The sequence below is a fragment of the Montipora capricornis genome, chromosome 6 (assembly GCF_036669925.1).
Source record: "Montipora capricornis isolate CH-2021 chromosome 6, ASM3666992v2, whole genome shotgun sequence".
Classification (NCBI taxonomy): domain Eukaryota; kingdom Metazoa; phylum Cnidaria; class Anthozoa; order Scleractinia; family Acroporidae; genus Montipora; species Montipora capricornis.
In genome coordinates, this window is record NC_090888.1 from 38908731 (window position 1) to 38928730 (window position 20000).

At 40.3% G+C, this 20000-nt stretch overlaps 2 protein-coding genes and 1 long non-coding RNA gene across 5 annotated transcripts in view; 2 read left to right on the plus strand and 1 right to left on the minus strand.

Annotated features, from left to right (window-relative positions):
* The window catches only part of LOC138052086 (type-1 angiotensin II receptor-associated protein-like), a 40001-nt gene extending 36798 nt beyond the window's left edge, over nucleotides 1–3203 (minus strand). For all 3 annotated transcript variants that reach the window (XR_011132995.1, XM_068898447.1, XM_068898446.1), the window contains exons 1-2: nucleotides 2910–3203; nucleotides 2475–2509 (exon numbers count right to left, since the gene is read on the minus strand). Coding sequence is in view for 2 of the 3 variants with exons in the window: in XM_068898447.1 (XP_068754548.1) it covers nucleotides 2475–2509; nucleotides 2910–2954 (80 nt within the window). In the remaining variant the exon portion in view is untranslated. The remainder of the gene's footprint in view (nucleotides 1–2474; nucleotides 2510–2909) is intronic.
* Nucleotides 3204–3206: 3 nt separating this feature from the next.
* On the plus strand, nucleotides 3207–7029 carry LOC138052085 (tetratricopeptide repeat protein 36 homolog). The gene is made up of 2 exons (XM_068898445.1): nucleotides 3207–3517; nucleotides 5664–7029. Exons 1-2 carry the CDS (start codon nucleotides 3238–3240, stop codon nucleotides 5930–5932), a joined length of 549 nt encoding a protein of 182 aa, XP_068754546.1. The 5' UTR covers nucleotides 3207–3237; the 3' UTR covers nucleotides 5933–7029.
* Nucleotides 7030–8205: 1176 nt separating this feature from the next.
* Nucleotides 8206–20000, plus strand: part of LOC138050487 (uncharacterized) — a 12081-nt gene continuing 286 nt past the window's right edge. Inside the window, exons 1-2 of the long non-coding RNA XR_011132632.1 lie at nucleotides 8206–8778; nucleotides 19185–20000. The exon at nucleotides 19185–20000 is cut by the window's right edge and continues 286 nt beyond it. This is a non-coding gene — a long non-coding RNA (uncharacterized lncRNA). The remainder of the gene's footprint in view (nucleotides 8779–19184) is intronic.

The window sequence follows — 20000 nt, forward strand, 5'->3', positions numbered from 1 at the left end:
ATCTGTACGTGAGAAGTTACAAATATTTCGCCTTTTATGTACTTGTGCGACTGAAGTTTTCTTTCTTAGAGTAACATGTATTGTTTTTCAAGGTCTATTTCACCACAGAAAAAGACATCAGCGGCAAAAGTTTATTTAGTTACATTAGCTATGTTGAATTGAGTATGTTCACCTGATTTATTGCTGACAGTTGTAAGCCAAGATTGGGGTTCGTCATTTATTTTATAACTTATGAAAAAAGAAATGTACTACGCACTCAAACTGTATTGACGGACACTGGTTGTAGAAATGTCCCAAAGGTTGATTCATTACAAGGGTACGTAAAACGTGATCCAAGATATCGTGTGTTCAGGCCTTCTGAGGGCCATAATCAGGGCAGATTATGCGATTAGAAAGGCCAATTATGTGATAAATAATGTAAATTATGCGATTTTTTTCTGAGCAATTTTAAGCTTGTTTTTCAAGATTTCACTGCCCTAAGGACACTTTAAACACAAGGGAACAGTAATTACGAATCTTGATCGACATTAGTTGGGATAAGTAAAAAAAAAAGAGGTCTTCTGCACAGGAACTCCTAAGAAACTTGTTGATTTATGTTTTATTTTATGAATTTTGTGCGTTCTTTTGTGAATTATGTGATTTTTCGTGAATTGTGCGATCGGATGCGATTTGAGGTCGATTGTGCAAAATCGCACCGTCGCGTAATATCAGAAGGCCTGACGTGTGTGTTTGGCAAAAAGCTCATTGGCCAGTGGTATTTCTACTTTGCATGCGTCAAGTAATGTAAATCCACAGTTTGTGTATCTCAACCGTGTCGTATGTAAGCTGAAATGTTAGGAGGAAAAGTGATTCTGAGTCGAGGTACTCGGTATAAAGAAATTCTTCAACTCTGCTGAAGCTACTTCATCAAACTCTGGCGGACCGAGTGAAAATTCAAAGAAAGTGCTATTACTACAGCAGAATCGGCACGAGACACTGAGAGCATGTGTTCAAACAACGTGACGTTTTTTCATTAAAAAGGTAACAAGAAATGGTCTGAAAACATCCCAAATGGCCATGAATTTACCTTCTAAAATCGAGGAAAACGCATTTATGACAGTCTTAAGTTCAAAATTTTCGGGGAAGTATGCCCCTGGACCCAGCTAGAAGGGACACGCCTCTGGTGTGTCCAACTGGGCCTTCCGCCTGTTAAGTGCATGTTACCGTCTTTACAAAATTTTAGCTACATCCCTGTGAGCGTTTTTTATTTACACTTTAGACCATGCACAATAATGTTTTCAACCTTTTTCTGGCATATCCGTCATTTTCCAACTAAAATAAAAGTCTTTATTCCGATTTCGGGCCACTAGAATTGCGGCTTGATTACAAAATCTCTGTTCCCCATATCATACGCAGCCTTCTCAAAACCGGCCGGTCGACGGCTCAATGAGCCACCTCCTCAGAAAGTTTGACCGTCTCCTTCCAGTCAGAAAATGTCTTATTTTTGTTACCACAGGTGAGGCAGAAAAAAAAACCAGACGACACAATTTTAGCTCTAAAGTAAAGTCACTGGAGATGATATAAAGGCTTGCAAAAATGCTTGTTTGGCGTACAAATTGGCGTCCGCAATATTTTTTTGCGTGGTGCACGTGAACTGTTTATTTAACTAACATTCGAGTATTTCTTATCAGATACCATGCAAGTGTCAATTCCATATGTGAAATTTCGTCACTTTAAATCCCCCAGATTGCATTAAATTGCATCTGTGAGTGTCTAAATTTCAAAAATTTCCTAGGGGAACATGCCTAGCTTGCGCCCTTTGGGCACTCGCTTGGGTGCCCTTGGCACCAAAACCGTCTCCACTTTCCTTATAACCTGCTCCCCAAAAACATTTTGAGAAGGCTGCATACGTCACAGCAGGGCGCTGATTTAGTTTTTGAGCCCGCACTGAAAAGGCAGAAACAGCGGGAAAAGCCCAACTCCGAATGTAATTTTCTTGCAAAGAACAGAAAACGAGGAGAAATATAACACACTTTATTTATGTTAGGATTTTCAAACACAATGTTGGAAAAATAATTTGCTGATTTTGGCCTTCAGTTCTCCTTTAATTAAGAGAGATCATGGAAGGATGGATGATTTGCATTTGCTGTAGTTGCCTATAAACATTCTAAATAAATTTCAGTGAGATTTCAAGTCAACAATAATCACAAAAATCCCAAATTTAACCTAATACTGTTATTCTTGATTGATGAAAAAAAATAAATTAGCATAAAAAAAGTATATTTGGCAATCATCACCTGGAGTCAACTATTGTAATTTAGCAACGACAATCGCGAAAAAACAAAACTTTTGCGATTCAGTTTTCGCAAAAGTTTATATAGGCCAATCTAATTTCTTTTCTGTGTTATACGACACTAGTTCTGTCACACAGATATCACATGACTAACCTTGCTGCAAACTGAGCTTATATTAATTACTCGAACATATATACTTACCAAATGGTCAAGACGAAATGCACAGCGATCACAATCTAGAACAGAAAAAACACGTTGAGACTGACGGATAAATGTTTAAAATCAATTTGGCCTGGGCCTGCACTGTGAGTAACAACAATTATAACCACGCAAGCCTAAGCTCATTTTATTGACTTAAAATTTGAGTTTTAAGAAATGGTCAAGCTTACACCATTTCCAATTAATAATTAATTAGTTTAATTTGCATCGCATTGAATTAGATTGAGCTTAGCGTGTACTGCACGCTCTCTGCTTCCTATAAGAACGCCAGTGTTGGTTTCTGTATTTCTGAACTTCCTCTTTTGCAGAGCTCAGCAGGCAAAAACGCGTGCATCAATTAGCTACGCATTCCAACGTTCGATTAGTTAAAAAACAAGACAGGTAGAAAACTACAAAACAACTCAGAAATTTGCTTACCTTAAGGGAAACAGAAGGAAGATTCACCTTTATCGATCCCTCCATACTTACAAGGCAGTAAGCATACGTACAACAGTGGAACCCAGATTTTGGAAAGCAATCAGGTCTTTACGGGCGTGGGCTCGCCTTTCTCCTTTTTGTGCCTCTGGCTCCTTCCAGTAGAAAACTTAATAGATCCAAAAGTAAGGTCAATCGGGCGGGAGGAATGGTTTGACTCGAAAAGGGTGATGAAATTTCGGGAAACGGCCAAAATCGGCATATGACAAGGATTATGCCTCATTTGGGAACGGATGGTTTCCAGTGCTCCGGCACGATCACCGTAAACAAAATGGCAGCCAATGCGAACGATAAAGCCGTACTTGAGAGCATTTTCAATCCTTTGTTGCCTCTCGGGGATATTTCTCAGAGTCCACCTCGAACTGAAAATGAAATCAACGAAGAAAGTACAGAAGATTCTAAGAAGGCAAAGGATTTAGAAAAATTGGGGATCGAGAAGGCTGAACAGGGAGATTTAGAAGGTGCTTTGGAGTGTTTCAATGAAGCTTGTGAGATATGTCCAACGCGTTCGTCTTGTTTTAACAATAGAGCTCAGCTGTGGAGATTGAATGGTAATATTCCAGAAACAGTACAATGAGGTTTTTGTTAAACCAGTGAAAAACTAGTAACTGCAGAATACCGGCCGGTCGCTATTGTGTTGTGGTATCGGCATCATTTTAAGAGCAAGGCGTAAGTTTCTTATAAATAACAATACAAGCCATTCATAGGCATAAGTGGCCTGGTATTCTGCAGTTTAGCTTTCTTGGTGTGAGCATACATTAACTATGGTGTCAGGCGCTAATCTCTGGAATTTCTCATCACCTATGCTATTGAAGCAAACTGATACCTTCATTTCATTGTCCTTCCTACCAATTTAGTTTTAAGCCGCGGCTACACGAGCGACTTTTTCCTCGCGCCGGTGATGCGATTTTTTTCAAATTTTGTCGTATCGCCTGCGAGGGTGGCTACACTTGTGACAAATTTTGGCTACAAACTGAAGGCCGCGTGAATCGCATATTTCAAGAGACTCGGGCACTGTATAACGTATTCCTCCTTTAATTTCATTGGCTAAATACTCTTTAGTCGTGTCGCAAACGCGGGCCGAAAAAGTTGCAGGGTGGATACACAGGCAACTATCTCTGCAATTTTCTCATGAAAGTTTCAACTCTGGCAACTTTTTTCTTGCGCGTCGCCAGGTCAAGGGTGGTGACGCAACAAATTTGAAAAAAATTGCATCACCAGCGCGAGCATAAAATTGCTTGTGTAGCTGCAGCTTTAGTATGCCAATGTGAGATCTTTTTTATGTTATTGTTATTGTTGTTGTTATTATTATTATTATCATTAGAAGAAGAAGAAGAAATGCCCTGTGTGATGATCTACATTAATTAACATTCCTCATTTTTTCATAGTCATGTGAGGGATTTTCATGTCCACTCTGTGGAACTGGCGACTTTTTTCTTGCGCATCGCCGGGTCAAGGGTGGTTACACCTGTGATTTTCATCGCATTCTGGCGACGTGACAAACCAGCGCGAGCATAAAATTGCTTGTGTAGCTGCAGCTTTAGTATGCCAATGTGAGATCTTTTTTATGTTATTATTATTATTCTTATTGTTATTGTTATTGTTATTATTATTATTATTATTATTATTATTATTATTATTATTATTAGAAGAAGATGAAGAAATGCCCGGTGTGATGATCTATATTAAGGTTCCTTATTTTTTAATAGTCATGTGAGGGATTTTCATGTTCACTCTGTGGAGGTTTTCAGTCTTGGCCGTGATCTCATTCTTTGGGTTACAACCTTTTTTAAATACAAAGTTGTGATAGAGTACTGGCAATAATTTTTTTTTCAATTTGGGCTGGTTCTTTGATATTCTATACCTTCTCATCTAAAATGCAATCATGTCTCTTTTCACTTATAGTGGATCTGACAGATTTTTCTTTATTTACTCAGTGGAAACATCATGGTTTTCTGAGATAAAAACAATACTAAAGTATTAAAAAAATTCCATGCTGGAATTTTCACTTCTGGCGAGGTACAAAACTAAGCTAGTAAGGAGTCTGGGGATAGCAGAACAGTGATGTCAAAACAAGAATACTAGTCTGGAAATTTTAGGGATAGAAATTTCGCTCCTCTGTCTAATTTCATTAATGCAACCATACAGTGCATCTCAGAAGCAGAATTCAGCACTATCTGAATCTAAAATCTTAACCAATAATATTATTGGTCTACAGTATGAGAGTTTCTAACTAACATATCAATGTAATACAGATTTTATCATTGCGAGAAATTAATTAAATAAAAATTCCACAAATATTCCTTCAAAACAAGCATTCTTCTACTGGTTCTGAATCACCCCGTGCCCTATTCCTGGAATAAGACTGCTGCAAACAAGAATTCCTTAACCTTGAGCAGAAGGATCCATTGACATGGTAAAGTTTAAAATGTCAAATTAAGCCTTGAACAGAGAGCATGATTATCCTTACATGCATAAATATTTCTTTTACTGAAAAAATTGCTCTTTAATGCTTTTCTTGTGCAATACAAGAACTGCATAAATTTATACACACAATATTCACTTGTTCTGTAAACCTTTTTTTTAACCTTAGCACCACCATTGCTCCACAGCCACATTTGAATGAATCACTTTCAATTTTGTAAGATGTCACTAAAATTTATTACCATTTGTTGTTTTTGTCGTTCCATTCCCTAGGTGATGTTTCTCATGCCTTAGAAGATTTAAACAAAGCTATTGACCTTAGTAGAGACACTGGTGCTGCCGCAGCACAAGCCTACACGCAGCGTGGCTTAATTCACAGGTTGAAAGGAGAAGAGGAAAAATCATATGATGACTTCACTAAAGCAGCAGCACTTGGCAGTGCTTTTGCAAAATCCATGGTTGTACAAATGAATCCTTATGCTGCTATGTGCAACAAAATGCTTGTTGAAGCTATTAGTAAGCTGAAAGGGGACTTGGAGTGATTCTTCTAATCATGTAACTGTATGGTCCAATCCCTTATTAAGTGGCCACTCATAGGGGAATGTGATTCAATATGGAAGCTTGCCACATAATTATAAATTAAAAATGAGTTGGGGAAAATAATCATAAAGCATGGTTAAACTGTTTATAAACCAGTCGTTTTTGTTTAGTGGATGGTTACAAGTGGTGGATTTTAGCCTTCAAGAGGTAAAAGAACTTGTTAAACTTAGTTAAATCCCCAGTTTTAAGCTCATTAGCTTTGATAAGGAGCCAGTTATTAGCCATCTAAACCTGATAAATTTTTGGTGGTAAAAGCCACTGATCATCCATGCGTTCCTTGTAAAGTTTTAAGTTTTCCAACTTCATTGCTCAGAGGTTTTTTGCGATCAGCCCAAGTCACTATCGATCGATATTAAAATCATGTAAATAAGGCTAGAGCGAATTGCTTTGGTTTTGCATTTACTTCACTCAGTGATTGGTTTAAAGTTCTCGCGCCATTTTTTCAACCAATCAGAAGTGCAACCAAAACCAATTGTGGCTCGCGCGTGCACATTTTCCTGCGCTTTGTGTCGGCTGCGTGTAATTACTTCGAGTTTTGATTGGTTTACTGGATTGTCTCCGTCCTTTTTGATTGGCCAAAGTAATTACTTTGGTTTTGGTTTTACGACACTCATTTGAAAACCGCTCTATTCACTTAGTAAACACAAAATGAATAGGGAAATGGACAGGCGAGGTCACGGGTTCAAACCCCGTTGAAGTCCTGAATTTTTCAGGCTTCTTTACGCAATTGCAAAAATTGCGTTCATAACTGCGAGGATCATAGCTTCACTTGATTTCATCTCCGCAGTTCATATATGATTCATTTCATATATCATTTCATCGTTTAAGCTCAATAATGCACGCATTTTTATTGGTTCTCACTTATGATGCATTACAGGACAGACGAATAGCTGACGTCATAATTAAAAACAAATAGATTCCGTGTTCAATAATAGATCACAGAACACGTCAAAATGTAGTAAAAACAGGGAGAGAGAGGGCTCAGGAACCATAGTTGTTTTAACCCCGAAACTGTAATAAATACTGAGGACAAAATCGAGAAGGTTATATGTTATTTAACTTCGTGCTTGGGGTAGCCTGAGGGTAGCCTCAATATCCGTCTTTATTCCGCCAGGCCCTTTTTTGTCAGTTTTAGACTAAAGTAACGACCCTTGACGTAATCAGTGAATCAGAGACTTTCAGTTCTTCTGCGCAATCTAAAAAAATGAAATTTTGGGTACTGCTTCTCTTTTCAGTAGAACACCAAATTAGCGCTACAAGAGCTTGCCGAAAACGCTTCAAAACGGCAAATCCGGTAAGTTCTCCTTTTTTTCTTTCTAAACAAAATGGTGAAATAACTACTAAAGCTACTTCCGGTTTGCTGTTACAAAAAGCCCTATAACTTTTAAGGGAGTCGACCGCTCTTGAAGATGAATTGCGTATTTTACGTACTGATATCGATTAACATCGGTGCGTTTTGCGTAAATAGGAGGTTCATTATTAAAGCACGCGACGTTTTTGAGCCATAGACAGCAACCGGAGGTGTGAACTTTCCACATGCCAGGACAGTAAAAGGAAAGGAATCTTATTTAAGTGTCTAGTCGTTCTAGCGCTGGAGCACTGATTGGAGACACTGTAAACTGAAATTAACAAATCAAGTCAAATGTTGGTTTTTGAGGAGAGGGGAAAGCCGGAGTACCCAGAGAAAAACCTCCTGGTGCAGAGCAGAGAACCAACAAACTCAACCCACATATGACGCCGAGTCTAGGAATCGAACCCGGACTTCCCGGGCCACATTGGTGGAACACGAGTGCTCACACCACCGCACCATCACCCAGGGCCCGGTTGTTCGAAAGCCGATTAACTTAATCCAGGATTAGCGTAAACTTCTGTTCTGCGCCTCTTTGCCTTATTTCTCCCCTCATCTCGAAGATGTTCAAGGAACCTATCTGCTAATTCTTTTTAGTATCACCCAACTAGTGGACTAATGCAAATCCCGCAATTTGATTGCCTACGCTACTAGAGGACTATTAGTAATAGTCCTCGAGTAGCGAAAAGCGGGGGGCTTTCTTTCCTTTTATTCCCATATAAATATTTCTTCAACTTGCATTTGCTAACTTTATGATTGCCCTTTCTGTCCGACTAGTCGGGTGATACTAAAACAATTAGACCCTTTGCCCTCAAGGGCCACGGATCAATAGCCCATTCGGCTTCGCCTCATGGGCTATTGACCCGTAGCCCTTGCGGGCTACGGGTCTAATTGTTAAATAGCCTGCAGGTTTTGCAAAGTTGACAGACCAACGGGAAAACGGTCGGTAATTTTTCGGATCATCTTCCTCCATCGAATTGGTCCAATGGCCTCTAAAAGACGAATTGACAGCGATTCGAAAGAACAGTCGGGTGATTTGTTGACTGAGAGATGTCTGTCGTCGTCAGGCAACTTGTCACAAATAAGACCTGTAGAGGCTTGTTATTGGACGGCTGGGGAAACGCTTCTGCGTCATTAGAATAAGGGGGTTCTCTCAAACAATCGTAAGACTCTTCAAAAAGGGAAGTTTTTTCTAAACTTCCTTCTCGATGTTTCAGTTTCCTTGGTTTTCTGTACCCGGCCAGGATTTCCCTGGCTATATTTCGTACGTAATTAATGTTGACGCAGGTTCAAGATATCGTGCTGACATCAGCGAACTGATAAAGAACATTAAATATCTTGAGAGACGACTCTGCTAACCTATTAAACAACCTAAGGATTCCAATTGCCTGGCAGCAAGACCCGTCTGGATTCTAAAGAGAAAACGGTTTGTTTTACAAGGTAATGTCACGTTTAAGCATGAGTGGATCTAACATATATCGATTCTTATTTTAGCCATAAAAAACTGATTTGTATAAATTGGTCGGCTGCTCCGCCGCATCGTTTTTAAGTCACTAATGTGTAGCTCTGCAATGTTGCTAAACTGGTCAAATTAATTAAGGCGGCGTATTTCCATAGAAAGATAAAGCTTTCTTGTTTTCAAAGCAAACCAACTGATAGGATCGTTGACTATTCATGCACCATCGTAAATGTTTTAATCAATGATATTCGCGTTGTGGCAAATACTGTTTGCGTCGGAGTTAGTCACCCTCTCTTTAAATTTCCCTTCAATACGCGTAAATAAAGAACACTAGGATAAAGATTAGGACCAATAATACGTACGCGAATTTTTCGCTTTCGTGACTGCGGTGAAACTAACCTTCTCCAGCAACCCGGAATATTCAGTCGTAGAAGAGGAAATAACTGAGACCATAAATTAGGATGACAGAAGGTAAAAAATTTATTTATTGTAATCTAATTCTATGCGACAATAGCTGTTTATTATGCATTAATTAACTCATTAACTGAGGAAGTGATTATTTCATGAATTCAAGGCTCTTTAAATCTTAGACGCCATGCAATATTACCACATGTTACGTTATTTAAATGGTATGTGGTGGGTATTATTACGATCGCATCGTTCAAAATGATATGCACGTTCCAGTGGCAATCGGCATTGACGAGATGAAGTCTGATTTACAGCCATTTGCAAGAAGGAAGGACTTTTGACTATGTTTTTAATGATTGAATCATTAAAAAAATACGGCACTGAAGTGTTTTAAAAGTTTAAAAACTTAACTAGTTTGTTTAAGCATGTTGTCTGCTTATTTGCATATTCTAAGATATCTTGTAATCATTTATAATAACAAAAGTAAGAATCTTAATTTTACCAGATATGTAATCAGCTATATACAATTAATTACGAACCAACTATTGATAAAACTAACATCGTTTACTCACTTAACGGGCCTCCAGTACCCTAATACAATTGAATGACGGTCTAAAGCCTTGAAAGCTGCTTTCCATAAATGCCTTGTTTTTTAATTACTACAACTAAGATTACATCATTGACCAGTCGTTTGAATTGGTTTGGGGACTCTGCCTTCCTTACTTCGGCAAACCGCTCCACAAAATCGTGCCACTATTACTAAAGCTATTTTTGTAAAGTTTTTGTGTGGTAGCGGAACGTTGAGTTACGCACAAAGTCTGTCAAAAAATGAGTAAAATGAATGCGCGCTTTGTCAATTTCAAGCAAAGATGCCGGCGAGCTATACAAGGTACTCAAGACACGGGCTGCTTAGTTTTGTGTTTTGTGGTTTGTCCCGTAGTTACTCCACGGTGTCCCCTAAAGTATTCAATTGCAGTGGTTGAATAGACCATATTCGTATTCTCAGTATTGGACTGGAACATACTACCTTGCAATGATGGCTAATGCGTGGGAGCTTTCAAATGCAAAAAACCGTTTCAAAAGTTTTGAAACTCTTTTTCCTAGCTACTTTCCCAACTGCGAGAAAGCCGCGCGAAATCAGCCACCGCCAATTTTTTTTTTTTTTTTTCAAAAAAACGTTTAAAGTTAGGAGGAAAGGAATACATCATTTTAAAGCTAAGAAAATAAGCTTTCCAAAAGCATATAACCTATTTACAGACAACTGAAACATTTTATAAAAACGAAAGTCGAAAGAAAAAATTTAAGAAAAATAACACTAGAATAAGTTTTCCAGACCAAATTTGGTCATTTTAACGTTGATCACGAATTTTTGGATGCAAAACTAAAATCTTCCTCAATTTATCTGCTTTCTTGAACATAAATTTGACGGAAAACTGAGCAGGCACGAATATTTTCGGTATTTTCGTAGTAATACGATTAGCGATAATGCGTAACATGATAATCCGATCATCATCATTTATTCGTTCTCCAAGTGGAGAATTGGGCTGTAGGCTCTCTGCCTCCAGGCTGTTCTGTCCTCCGCAGCCGATGCTGCTGCTGCCCATGTTCCTAAACCGTTCTCTTTCATCTCTCTTTCGATAGTCCTTCTCCAAGTCTCACGCGGTCTACCCCTTTTCCGTTTGCCTTCAGGCACCCATGTTAGAGCAATTCGTGGATGTGAGCAATGGTCCATTCTGAGGACATGGCCCAACCACGTCCATCTCCTCCTTGCCACTTGCTTACTTATTGTCTCCAATCCTGCTCTTGCTCTAATCTCCTCGTTTGTTACCCGCATTGGCCAGTAGATCTTAAACATCCGACCAAGGCTCTTATGTAAGAATGCATCCAGTTTTTTCTCATCTGTTTTGGTCATTCGCCAGCACTCACAACCGTACAACAACACCGAGGGGATATTAGATTTGAAAATTTTGGTCTTAGTCTCGTAGGTAAATTTACTGTTCTTCCAGATTTTATCCAACTTACTATATGCAGCCCTGGCTTTCTTTCATGTCTTCTTCTGTGCCACCTGACTTGCTGATGTATGCACCCAAGTAGACAAAACTTTCTACATCTTCAATATCGTGTTCGTCAATCTGGACGTTCTCATTGCTGGTCGTGTCAAGTCTGAGGAGTTTTGTCTTTTCGGAATTGATCTTCAAGCCAGTTGTCTTGCTGGTAGTGCTGAGATTTGTCACTTTCTGTTGGATTTGACATTTCGTACTGGATGTAAGTGCAATATCGTCACCAAAGTCCAAGTCGTCTAACTTGGACCACAATTTCCATCTAATGCCAGTGTTAGCAGCCATTACTGTCCTTCTCATGATCCAGTCGATCACAAGTAAGAACAGAAACCCTGACATGTTACACCCCTGCTTTACGCCGGACTTCACATCGAACCAGTCAGTTTGACCTGTGCCCTCAACAACCGGGCATTGGCTACCATCATACATTGCGTTGACCATTCTGACAAGCTTCGAAGGTATCCCATAACTCTCCATGATCTTCCACAAGGTTTTCCTGTGAACGCTATCAAAAGCCTTTTCATAGTCGACAAAACATACATACAAGCTGGAGTTCCATTCCACTGCTTGCTCTACGATGTTCCTGAGAACGAATATCTGCGCTATCGTACTTCTTCCTTTCCTGAAACCAGCTTGCTCCTTCCTTAACTTTGCATCAACACCACCGGATATTCTTCTGATTAATACCTTGCCCATCACTTTTGCAGCAACAGACATCAATGTAATCCCCCGCCAGTTTCCACACTTGGTGAGATCCCCTTTTTTGACAATCATGACAATGAGGCCCCTCCTCCAATCTGCAGGAACAGGCGGCTCACTGACCCATATCTCACAGAAAAGGTCATGGAGTACATCGACTGTTGTTGTTATGTCAGGTTGTAATGTCAGCCTTGAGCAGTTCTACTGTTAAGCAGTCCACACCAGGTGCTTTGGCTGCTTTCATGCTCGTGATGGCGCTCCTAATCTCGGCTTTAGTTATGGGGCCTGATGGTATCTCTTCTATAGCTTCCATTTCGCTGATCACTTCGGCCTCCTGCTCCGGGTTGGGTCTATTCAGTAATTCAACAAAGTGCTCTTTCCATCTTTGTCGCACTTCCTCTGCTTTTGTCAACAAATTGCCTTCGTTGTTCCTTACCATGTCAATTTTCTTTGGTGGCTCGCTGCACAGCCTTCTTGTAGCATCGTACACACCTTTCATCTGCCCACACTTAGCAGCATCCTCTGCCTCTTGCGCTATGTTGTTAGCCCACTCTCTCTTGTCCATTCTCACACTTTTCTTCACTTCTAGATCTTTCTTCCTGTATTCCTGTTGCAGCCTTGCCTTTAGTCGCTCCGACCTTGTGCCAGCTAACTTTTGCTTTAACTGCTTCCTTTCTTCAACTCTCTTCCAGCTTTCTGGACTGATCCAGCTCTTATTTTTCCTTGTTCTGTAGCCTAGCACATCCTTGGCTGTCTCGCAGTAAGTGTCTTTGATCTTTTTCCACTTTCTCTCTACTACGTTCTCGCGCGCTACTTCGCCCTCGTCCTCTTGTCTATTTTCGTCACAATCATCTTCTATCACTAAACAGCTGAACCTGTTCTTTAGCTCCAACTGAAATTGCTTCCTAATTTCAGGAACATTCAGCTTACTGGTCTCGTATCTTCTGACTTGTACTGCTCTCCTGCCTGTTCTGTTTAGCTTTAGCAGTGTCTTAGCAATCACAAGGTTATGGTCACTAGCACAGTCTGCACCCCTATATGCCCTCACATCCTGTACTGATCGTTTAAAATTGATCTAACGGCCATATGATCGATCTGGTTGTGATATTGGCCATTTGGTGAAGTCCACGTGTATCTGTGTATTTCTTTATGTGGGAACATAGTTGATGCAATAGCAAGATTGTTCAGTGCACAGAAAGACACAAAGCGCTCCCCGTTGTCGCTTCTCTCCCCTATCATACCAAACTTTCCTACAATGCCTTCCTCTCCAAGTTGTTGCTCACCCACTTTTGCATTCCAGTCGCCTATGACCAAGAGCATATCGTGCCTCGGCACCTCGTCCACGATCTTTTGTAACTGCTCAGAGAAGTCGTCTTTCACCTCGTCGTCTGCCTCATTGGTTGGGGCATAAACCTGAATAACTGTTGTCTTGATGAAGCGCGAGAAGAAGCGAGCTTCTATGATGCGGTCACTTATCGGTCTCCAACTGTCTAGACATTGGGCGACCTTCTTGGACATGATTATTGCGACCCCACTCTGATGTACATCGTCGTCCCTGCCCGAGTATATGATGGTTTCACCTGTTCGTGCTTTCAACCGCCCAAATCCTGACCATGTGCATTCACTTATCCCTAATATACCAATGCCATAACGCGTCATCTCAGCTGTAATCTGGGCTGTTTTTCCTACCGAGAACATAGTTCTCACATTCCAACATCCCACCCTTACTTTAGTTTTGGGGTTTGCTAACGAGTTGTTCGGAGAATGGGCTCCCTTTCGGCTTTCACCCATTGTTGTCATACTTCCGTCAACCCAGCTAATAAAGGCATCGTCTGGGGTCCGGCAAGTCGTTGTTTTTCACCCATTGTAGCCTGTATACATCGAGATTTCAGTTTCCGTAATCACAATGTTTTATGGGGTGAGGTGATTGGCCTCACGCCCAACCCCCAACCTGGAGGGCCAGGGTTTTTCTGTCGGGGTTTTCCTTCCCTTAGTCACATATTCCGGTTATTTGAAGGAGCCGAACACTCGCCTTTTGCCACTGTCGCTCAGCTGCTAGCTACCGCTAGCATTACCAGGGGCTACGTTAACGAGGACGTGCGACATATGACTTCACTGGCAGAGCCTATATTAGACGGAGAGGCATTTCTCAGCATTTACGGGGAGAGCATTGGTGACCTTTGCTAACCCCACTAAGACCCCATACCATATAATCCGATAAATGTGTCAAATTTGCGACCCGTTGCTAACGGCAACGAGACAGATCGCATTACGAATAATCAACCTCTGTTGGCCAAAAACTCCACTAAGAATATCAAAATATCACAAATGATTTGATATTTCGCTATTTTGATATCATCGTGATATTCTGATATACCTCGTTCTTTAATCCTTGAGACACATGAATATACCTCGTTCTTTATTCCTTGAGCCTAAACAAGCATGCTACATGAGAATATATAAAAATATCAAACCTCACACGAAATCACTGGACCCTAGGAAAGACATGAGATTTTGATAGATTTCTAGATATTTTGTTAATATCATGACATTTTGATAATATCATGATATATCGAAATATCAATCCTCAATACATATGACTTGACCCTAGCAAAGAATTGAGATTTTGATAGCCTTCCTTGCTATTTTGATAATATCATGAGATCTTGATATTCAAGTACCTCTGCAGAATATCAAAATATCATTCCTTTCTATCAGTATCAAAATCTCACGATATTATCAAAAAACCTTCCAAGAAATGTATGAGAACAATTTCGATATATCAAAAGTGATACGACCCATTGATATTTTGATATTCCGCTATACCGCACCTCACTCGCCAAAAACCACCCAAATGACCGATTTTTTGACGGAAAATTTATCCCAGAGGATAAACCATTTCACTGAACATGTAATCAAGGAAATATGTTCGAGCGAAAGCGAAAACAAGCGAATAGTTTGAGGGAAAACACAATTCTGTGAGATCGCAATAACATGTGGCGAAGTCATGCAATTGTATCGCTTCGAAAATAATCTTTTAACGCTTGAAATTCAATCCAATGAACCACAATCCTTTTCTTTATCCTTTCCGAAACCTTTAGTGTAATTTTTGGGCCGAAAAACTTTAGTAAAACCGCTCAACGATCGGTTGAAAATTTCGCCTTCGCTCGGCTTCAAATTGCCTGAAGTAGAATGCAAATCATGTAAGCGTCATGAAAGCTAGAAAGCCGAGATTTGCAGGGAAACTGGGGCCATATCTCCCCAGTAAACGCCAAATGTTAGCGCGATCGATGGAAATGGAGGCGTTCTACGGACTCCACAACAATGATTAAAATTTGAATCATTCTCACGGGGTTCTACGTTAGCCTCCATTGCAAGCTAGTTCCAGTCCAATACTGAGAATACGAATATCGTCTATCGTGGTTGTCTCAGGGCCTGATAAACAGAATCTAATTTCCAAAGGGGGGCACGATCTCTGATCCCGTAGTCCTTTAAAAAAGCCAAGGCAACACACACATAAACGACCTGTATAAAGTTATTGTTTATTTGTAAAGTGTATTCCGAGGGACTCGCCGGGAGGAACGACGTATCAGTGACTATTCATGTTGCTTTTGAGAAGCCCTCAATGTCATGCCAGAATCTTCGTCCTTTCTGACCACGCTTAAACGAACTAGAAAATTAGTTCTGGAAAGTATGATAGAATGTCTTCAGGAAGAACAATTACATTATGGAATTAGTATGGGTAATCAAATGGTGACGAGTGAAATTAGGGAATAATTTCACTTGCGTTTTGTCCAAAATGAAATAATTTCCCGAGCCTTAAGGCCCAGGGATTTACCATTTGATTAACTATTAATATCATGGGTGACAAATTACATTCATAAGACGCCATGGCAACATTGTAATTTCACATGTGAAATTATAAATTAACGCTGAAATTTCGCGCCAAAATCAAGGAAAGACTGCGAAATTTGCACTTGTCAAAGTTCCGTGTCAAGACAAGTTAACAGAAAACAGCTCACTTCCGGTTGCCGTCAAAGACGCGACACTTGTTTAAGCTCCTTACTGTCACTACAGTGACGATATCTGACATTTCAGGGACTTGGAAACCATTGCACGTATTTACAGCCTTGCAACACCTGCGTTACCCACAGACCTATAACCAATTTACGCCAGTTACTTATGAACGTTTTAAGACAAACACATGCAAACCCAACGACAAACCGCCAGGAGCAGTAATCTTAATACCACTTCCATTGATGAGACAAGTAGGAACTTGAAAATATGACCGACTGAACACATACAGGCTACTGACAAACCACACGATTGAAGTCCTGGGACTCCGTTTAATGCATAGCGTACTAACTACTACCAATGACTCACTCTGGGGAGTTAACCCTGACGCAGATTAACCAGGTTCAACAAATTTCACTGAACCGTTGCCTCCAAGTACTATCGGTGCCAAAAACAAACGGTGTCGACCCAACGGGATCTTTTTGTAAGGAAAAGAGTTTTGATTTAAAAAATGTCATCTCACGAAGTTCCTTTAAACTCTGGATCCCAGCCTTAGCCAATTCGGTTTCACAAGGAGTAAACGGGTAAATGAGGGAAAGAGCACGCTTCTAAATATTTTCTACATCATTACAAGATAATTTGGAACTGAAGTTGGCGAAGGCGGCGCCTGCATATTCTAATTTATAAAATAATTAGGATAGTACGCGCACTCTCATTGGTCAATAGCTGTGTTTAAATGAGAGTATGGAACACGAATTTTGAATGGTTATGTGTTTTCAGGCGCTCGTTTTGATTGGCTGGTAGGAAATATGACCGTGTATCAAGAAAATCTGTTTCAATCAAGAAGTAAAAAAGACCAGCATTTCCCTTCATTTGTCGAATTATCTTTGAGAAATGTTCTATAAAAGAAATACAGGACTTTTTTCCTTGTTTCCATAGACTCATCTAAACACTCGGGGGAGTTAGGAGAATTCTCGACAACGATGCAAACCCTCGACTGCGTCTCGGGTTTGCATAACTGTCTCGAATTCTCCCAATCCCCCTCGTATTAAGATGAGGCTATGGGAACACGGAAAACGTCCTCTATTGCTTAAACAGACCTGTTCGTTTCCCACGTATATATGACATTGGCTGTGGTAGATATGTTGATAACCCTATTAGAATCCAATGATAGAAACACTCTCGCCTATGTTTTCATTGGAGAGTTTTAGATATTCAAAGTAAAAAAAATGGACCTAAACTACTTAAATAAATAGTTGACATTATTTTTTCTCCAGCTTCTCAGCGGTCCGGAATCCTAAATCCTAGAATCTGATTTGCTAATCGCGTCCGTTCCAGCGGTCCAGATTTTCCTATCTGGACCCCGAGTACGGACCGCCCCGAAATTTCCAACTTTACCAACTTTACAAACTTTTTGTAACAGTGTAAAAGTGTCGTAAACAACGTAAAATGTAAATTTGAATGTGTGAATAAAATGTGAATGTGTGTTGCTTTGATTTGAAGCTCATTAATCAACATTATTTCAAGTTGTGAGCTCCTGTTTCGTTGACATCAATTTCTGTTATGCAACGGGCATTTTAGGCCCTTTCAAAGCGATCCCATAGAAAAAACACGTTATTTGCCGGCCTGGATCGGCCCGTATTGGGAAAAACTGTTTCCCCGGTCTCGAGTATGGCCCTTGGCGGCATAATCGAGACCTCAGGCACAGTTTTTTCCAATACGGACCTCCCGGCCGGCAATTAACCAGTGCCGTAGCTGGGCAAATTTTTTTTGGGGGGTGGCAGGAAGAATAACTTGCCCTAGCGAGCGCCGAAAGCGCGACCGGAAAGTGTGGGAGCTGAAGTCCCTCTGGCCAGCCCCATTGCCTTTCGTGGCTCCTGGACTGAGTAGTGTGAACTTGAGTTATTTAAATTTGGAAGAGTAGCAGTTACAGCAATGTCGGCAAAACGACATTAATAAGGCCTTGTTACAGTGCATGTTCATAAAGATGGTGATAGCTTTAGCCAAATAAATCAGTGCATGCAAATACCAATCCGTTCAAGACAGCCCTCCTCAAAACGAGTGTCTAAAATGTGCCCAACTGAAAGAGGCTGCAAATGTCCCATAAAAATAAAAAACTATCTAGACAAGATTAACTGTTCTATATGAACTTGGAAACAATTGACAGAGGTAACGGCTTAGAGTACCGTGCCACATACAGATAGCAGTAGTTAAGCGAAATCGCACTCATTCAGCAGCAGTTTGCACTTCACACTCTACAGATACCGGACGTAATTCAGTATTCAACTTGCCCGGTGTTTGGGGATCAATGTATCATGTGCATGCTACAGGTATTTTCCCAGCTGATCTGCTTGATTTGCCTTTGATAGGAAAGACAACTTTCGGGGCAGGTCGTTCGCTGTTAATCTTCCAAACAATTGTTTTCGGCTCTCGTATTGCTCCACAAACTCGTTGGCAGCATTGACAAGGTTGTGGACATACCACAATATTTATAAAATTAATTTACATGAATTGTCAGTATTAAATATGAATTGAGATAACAATAATTTTTCCCTGCAAAAAATGGAAAACTAGTAGTGGCCCCCTGGCCCCTCCCCTAGCTACGGCACTAAATAACATATATGTATTGACTTCTCAGTGAGGTAGTTGTACACCAGGCAGAAAACATATCTTTTTGGAAACGTGAACCTTATACTCACTAGTGGTAAAATAGAAGGGGCACGATATTTCTCGCTAAGTTGTCTATTTCCAGAATTAAAAAATTGGCAGTAAACGGGCATGCTACCAGTCGCAAGCGACAGGTTTAAGATAAATGTAATTAAAGGTACAATAACACGTGCTGATAATTTACGAATTTTAGCAGCAATTCTATCGAAACGAGGTGCCGTAAGTGCTTTTTACATTTTTTTACAGTTGACACAAAACTATCATTAAGAACTGGTTCGAATGTAAAGCCGTGTTTTTGGTAGTCACAAAAAGGCTCTGCTTTAGATTTGGAATCCGACACTTAGCTCATACGGTAGCCACAGAGCGATGGATAAAATGGCAGCTCCAATAGACAAAAAAAAATTGTCCTTTGCAGATAATCAATCCCTTAAGAGTCAGACGAGCCGCACTTCGAGCTAAACAGCCGAGCGGAGAATGGGGATGAGCACTGTAGGTGTAGATCCAGCCTTAACAGTGTGCATTTTCTTTGCAATTCTTAGGCACAGAAAGTTAATCGGAGAGTGTTTTTAATGGGTTGGAAAAGCAGTCCACAGTTTCGAGCGATTCAACATGGTCAAAATGGCGGACAGTTGCATTTGGGACAAAATGACGAGCTCCGACTCCCCGACGCACGCTCAAGGAAAAGGAGAAACGCTGTGACACCCTGTATCATGGAGCACGTTCTTCATTCTGAGAACTTACAAAGTGTTCTCAACATTTATAACTCCACAAGACGAAATTCAGGATTCCTTGGCGAATAAATATTTCAATGCTACAGCCATTCTTGATTGATAGCTAATGGTTGAATATGCTTTGCCACAGACACTGTGAGAGGAATTGGTAGAATACTTGTGACTACTTCTACGTTTTTCGCCATCAATGCAGTTTTCAAAGAATCAATGGTCATGTATACATACCGTAGTTGTACGGTTGGCATCGTAGATGATTAGTTTGAAGGACGCCACTTTTGTTGCTCGCGTTTCGACAATGTGAGAGAGTGTTTAACACATATTAATTAAATGAAAGGTGTTACAATTGAACCCACTGGGAAGTCGGAAAAATCCGAGCCCCAGATGGGATTCGAACCCACGACCCGTTTCGGCAATAAGCTACAATTCATGTATCAGTCGTTTAGCAGGATAAGAGTGGTGTTGTTGTTCATCCCCCCTTTGAGCCTCAGCTCTCCATTCCTTATTGGCTGCAGACTTAGTGAGCTATACTTAGCGTTTACAGCAATATTTTTGGAGAATATGCTATAAAAAAATAATTAATAGGCATGCTACCCCATCATTTACGGTTCTTTAAGGTCGAAAACA